Below are 5,696 nucleotides of genomic sequence, written 5' to 3' on the forward strand. Positions count from 1 at the left end.
ACACACACACACACACACACACACACACACACACACACACACACATACATACACACACACACACACACACACACAACACACATACATATATATATATATATATACTGTCACTCATATCCTCGACGTAAGTCATTGATACCTTCTTCTCAGTTCCCGTTTTGGCATCGGGTACCGCGTAGTGACTAATATATGACTAACTCCTGTCCCTGAATCATCCTGTTTTCACCGCGTAGCTCTGCAAACGATACATTATACAACAGACAGGTGGCAATTAAGAAAATCAGTCCCTTCGAACACACTACGTACTGTCAGAGGACTGTTCGAGAAATCAAAATACTCAACGCCTTCGACCATGAGAATGTATGTCTCCTAGGTCTCATGTCAACGTCTTGTTCTCTCCACATCTGTAAGCCGCTGACTATTATATTCCACAGCATTCTTTGTTTGAGGATTCAATCAATACGCTTGATTACCACGGTCTGTTTTGAGCTTTCGATATGAATCCGTTCGCGATACTGAGATATCTTTGCATTCGTATTTACCCATTATTTTTGGCCATGCACCAATCGACAGGTCATAGGCATCTTGGACATGATTCAACCAACTAGCTACGATGACTTCAAAGAAATGTATGTGGGAAGTATGCAAATTGTTTATTGTGCGAAGGATCGCTTGGTGTCGATCATTCGGTTTTGTACCCGCGTCTATGACTCATTCGCCTTATTTAGTTTGCAAATGCCACTTCTACTAGAAGCGCGGTCTCACACTAGATACTTTTTTAATTAAATAATGGATGTGGGATGTATGTCTGCTGGTTACTTCACGAAAGATCATTCCATATCGATTATTCGGTTTTGTAAGCGCGTCTATGGCTCGTTTTTCTTTTAAATCTTACTATTGCAAGTGATACGTCTATTTTAAACGCGGTTTGACACCTATCCTTTTGCCCAATCCTCATCAGATACATAGTGCAAGAGCTCATGGAGACGGACTTGTACAAGCTCCTTAAAAGTCAGACGCTCAGCACAGAACACATATGCTATTTTGTATATCAAATTCTGAGGTATGTCCGACGGCTTTTCGGGCCAATTGTTGTTCAAATGTATCATACCAAGCACACTAGCAGAACACAAATTGTTAATTAAGACTGCCTGGAGTGTATTGTCGTTGGTTTAGCATGCCCTTGAGATTTCTGGCAAACATATGCTATCTACCTCGCTCAGAGGCCCCCAGACTGGAATCCGGAATGGGATTCATGTGGCCCATTGGATCTCACGTGTAGCTTATATTTACTCTCCCTCGTTCTAATTTCCATTACTAAAAAGGGGGCTTAAATACGTGCACTCGGCCAACGTATTGCATCGCGATCTCAAGCCGAGCAATGTGCTACTCAACGCCAACTGCGACTTAAAAATCTGCGACTTCGGACTATCACGGGTGGGTAACTCGAACACGGGCGACATCTACACGGAATACGTGGCCACGCGATGGTACCGTGCACCGGAAATCATGCTGAACAGTCGGTGCTACGACCAGAGCATCGATGTATGGTCAGTGGGGTGCATATTGGCGGAGATGTTGGGGGGAAGGCCCCTGTTCCCGGGCAAGCACTATATCGATCAGTTGAGTCTGATCATGAATGTGATCGGAACGCCGACCGAGGAAGATCTGTTGGCGATAGGAAATGAGAAGGCCAGGAATTACATCGCGGCACTGCCGAAGAGCGAGAAGATTCCATGGCAACAGATGTATCCCAAGGCAGATGCCGTGGGTATGTCTGCATGCACGCACCAGTGCATGGCACTGCATGTCACTACACAACAAACTCGAGCTGTGCGTATGCTGTGCGTCACTCGCTAGTTCTGTATGTTGATGCTAAGATAATTTGCCTGTCCTACTTTGGATTATGTATCGATGTATTTGATTGTACTTGTGACACTGGAGTTGTTGCGTATGTCTAGGAGGACTCGCCTGTACCAGTAAGGATATGAAAGTCACGCGTAAACAATCTTCTCTCATTTGACCCTCCCTGCGCATTTTCCCGGAGGTATTAATGGGATCAGTCCACACCTTTCTCTTAGCAATTGAACACTTGTAAGGGCTCTATATATCACACACTGACGAAATCTGGATACTTCCTCATCTCTTGTGCGGCTGATACCTTTTCTGCACAGGTTTGGATTTGCTCGAGGGTTTGCTAACATTCGATCCACATCGACGTCTCACTGTCAACGCAGCCTTGGCCCATCCGTTTTTCGAGCAGTATTCAGACCCTGATGACGAGGTGCGAATATACATATGAGTCATGTTCCTCATGGGTAGTATATGCTTATATTAGTATATGCTTATATTGGGTGTAGTTGCTTATAAAATATGGGCTAATCGCACATGGCAGGAATTCATGTGTCGTTTGTCATGTGTGCCAAATACTGACGCTACTGATGGAAGCTTGCAGGGAGTTCTCGCTCATTGTAACCGCTGTTCGACTAATCATGTTCCACCTATTATATCCAGCCTGTGAGTGAGAAGCCCTTTGTGCATGGCTTCAATGAGGAGTCTATGATGAAGGAACAATTACGAAGTAAGTGGGTCATTTGCCGTAGTCAGCGATGCACGTGCGGTTTCATTCTACTCGCACGCTTGTCGCTAAGGCTTAGTCTAGGACGAATAATCTGCATAGCAGCACTATCTTTCGTTTACATAGCAAATTGTTCCGTTCTCGATTTAAAGTTCGTCATTTGGCCACACAACACGAGCTCACCATACTGTTCCTATTTATCTCGTAGTGGTACTCTGGCAAGAGGGCTTAATTTTCAAAAGAAAGCGCAAGGTCGCGGAGCCGGATCAAAATGCTATGGAAACCTAATCAGGATATTATCCTAAATCGAAGAGGTGGCGGGAATTAGGTAAAACTATCCTATACCGCTTGCTAGAAACCAGACACATTAAGGTTGTGGCTTGCTAATTAGGCCAGGGTATCCGGCGAGAGCTCAGGTCATGGTATATAAATAAAAGAACTTTTGCAGCCAACTGCCACCCACTCCATATAATATATAGCTTATTTCAAAAAAACTAATGGGGCTACATACAGTTCTGTCAGAACGTAGAAGCAAGATTTTTAGTTCTGGGCATTTCGGTAGTATACCAGTTATAGGGTGCCTCGAAGTGTACTGGACTGGAAAAATATCCAAAGCTATTCAAGTCTAAGTTGCTTTTCTGTACCGTGACCTACCTACAGCACGACGAATTTAAGGATTTGTACTATCTATTCATTGAATTGAAATTTTCGTTGATTTGCATCGGCCTACCGCATCTCCGTACTAGTCATTAAAATACAACTGCACCCCTTTGGTAATAATAGTCGCCAGCGACATAGCTCATTGCCATAGCAGATACTACGCGGGTGTATTGTTCCAGTCATTTGGTTGATTCTAAACACGGTTTCCGCACTCACACTATAGCGTGAACTCGGCAGGCAAGCTCTCCTAGCCCGCACCATACGTAGTTGATCTCCTTTTAAAAAAGAAATTCGCTGTTTGAGACACGAATTCCATTAAAACTCGTTCCTCTCATTGTTGAATTTAGAAGGCTATGCTCCTCTATAATATGAAAATGTGAAACAAGGCCAGGAAACCCGATTCTTACCGATTCTTACTAAACTCTATTTATTTATTGCATCCACCGATTGACCTGAATTAGTCGGGCCTATCCCCCTGACCCGCGCCATACGCAGCAAATCTCTTCTTGAATATGATGGGTGCCAAAGACACAAGCCCTAACAACAGCAGCAGCACCACACGGCCCGGGCCGATGACTTCCGATGTGCTGCCGAGCGACGAGAGCACCTGCCCTGCCTGTATGAAGAATATCGACGGTGGCGCGACTCCTGGGGTGAAGTTGGATTGGATTAGGTAGTAAGATAGGTATAGAACAATGTAGCTGAGGCAGTAATGATTTTGGGATAAATTGTGACGATATGTTCTGGCTAAAGCGGTGCTAAGAAGCTAGTCTGTTTACGTTACCACAAGAATATTCTCGAACTCGGTTGCATTCGGTTGAGGTTGGACAGTTTTTACGAACACTCCCAAGTGGGTTCAGAGAACGGCTATGCTGAAAGGCCACAATAGCCGCGAGAAAGTAGTATGCATGCCCATACTTGCATCAAATTAGCTTCCGAGGATAAATTTGGAGGATTTACTTGAGACTGCGTCACATGGTTTTAGAAAGCTGACAGTGACGTGAAAGTAACTACAGACGCTGTTACACAACGATATATATCGAGGTATAGTGTGTGGGTACTATAGGAAGTGATTGGAGTCGCACGGCACCCATGCCACGCCTGACAGTGATTTAGGCCAGGGCTATGATGCACCTGGTACATAGTAGCCGATGTGAACCCATTGAAAACTTACCGATGAAGGTGCCAATGAAAAAAGGCCATACGGCGACATGTAGAACGGGGGATGAAATATTGATGAACCAGTTCGGTAGAAGAGGTGTGACTCTGAGGAATATGATGTAGTTCACCATGTCGTTATGATGGTGTTGTATCTGTGAAGCAATGAACGAAAATTGAGCGCGGTCCAGAATGGCGTATGTCGGAATAAATCACAACATTTTTTTAGATTGCCTGCAATATGGGACATTCGCAACAAAATCAGGACGCACAATAACAAGATCTCAGTATGTCTCGGAAACCAATGTACAAACCTGACGCTGCCAACTCTCCACCCTCTCCGGAAAGTACTGCAAGACCAGCCCCTTCCCGAATATGTAGGACAGACAGTAGCAGAATGTCGCTCCCATGGCAGCGGCCTGGAGATTAATTTCGCAACGAGATTCTCAATAGCCACGCACATATGCGTCTGTGTATAAACATATTGGCGTGGGCGGGTGCGTCGTTTGGTTGCATAGACTGTTTGTAGTAGATGGAAACGTGTGTATCAAGCACAGAACAATGGACAGCAATGATTTTCAACAACTCGTATGTTGGCAGCACATTGACAACTTACCGTACATACTAAGAGCACGGCCACTGGGAATGAGAAGAGTGCCCCTGAAAGGATCGTCAAAAAAATGGATCCGGGGATTGCAAACGTCTGGAGACTGGGAACAAAATTCAGAATACAACATGACGAGAACGTCACTCAGCGCAGGACTGTGGACTACTCCGTGCGGGCGCAACAAAAAATTATTCGAGCGTAGAAAAATGCTGCGAAGGCTATTTTTAATTGTAGATGTCTATCTGGCATATTTATTGTAAAATTCCATCTCTCGATACCATCATAGCATAAGTCATACATAGGCCGAAGGACCACCCTGATGGAATATCATACAGTCTCGTACAACAACCAAGGCTCGCCATACTATATGAGATGAATCAACAATCTAACGAGTCAGTAAATGTGAATGAATTCCGATACAGTGCATGGTGGAGAAACTTACGCGACATAAAGTAAGAAGAAAGACAGCATGACATCGATCGGACTGTCTTTCTGTAGTTCCTGCAGCACGTCGCCTAGGTCTCGCGCTTGGTCTAAAGTACGCGGAAGTAGCAACTTCTCCTGCTGTAAGCTGCCACAAAAAAAAAGCAGCCCAAAACAGATGGCATGAGCACGCAAGGATACAAACATATTCGTATACCATACATTTACATATATATATATATAAATATAAATATAAATATATATTTATAT

General features: G+C 44.3%; 2 protein-coding genes across 2 annotated transcripts in view; one reads left to right on the plus strand and one right to left on the minus strand.

Annotated features, from left to right (window-relative positions):
* The window catches only part of SARC_08320 (CMGC/MAPK/ERK1 protein kinase), a gene marked incomplete at both ends in the record, with an annotated part of 6,712 nt that extends 3,846 nt beyond the window's left edge, over positions 1-2,866 (plus strand). The window contains 7 exons of the mRNA XM_014297715.1: positions 234-360; positions 574-629; positions 962-1,063; positions 1,326-1,771; positions 2,175-2,284; positions 2,515-2,581; positions 2,787-2,866. Coding sequence (XP_014153190.1) covers positions 234-360; positions 574-629; positions 962-1,063; positions 1,326-1,771; positions 2,175-2,284; positions 2,515-2,581; positions 2,787-2,866 — 988 coding nt within the window. The remainder of the gene's footprint in view (positions 1-233; positions 361-573; positions 630-961; positions 1,064-1,325; positions 1,772-2,174; positions 2,285-2,514; positions 2,582-2,786) is intronic.
* A 777-nt stretch (positions 2,867-3,643) lies between these two features.
* On the minus strand, positions 3,644-5,576 carry SARC_08321 (hypothetical protein; the record flags this gene model as incomplete). Its single annotated transcript, XM_014297716.1, has 5 exons — positions 3,644-3,886; positions 4,413-4,551; positions 4,711-4,815; positions 5,013-5,106; positions 5,446-5,576. Coding segments are annotated over 5 exons (660 nt in total), but the record flags the coding sequence as incomplete, so codon positions are not given.
* Between the last annotated feature and the right edge of the window lie 120 nt (positions 5,577-5,696).

Source organism: Sphaeroforma arctica, assembly GCF_001186125.1.
Source record: "Sphaeroforma arctica JP610 unplaced genomic scaffold supercont1.738, whole genome shotgun sequence".
Classification (NCBI taxonomy): domain Eukaryota; class Ichthyosporea; order Ichthyophonida; genus Sphaeroforma; species Sphaeroforma arctica.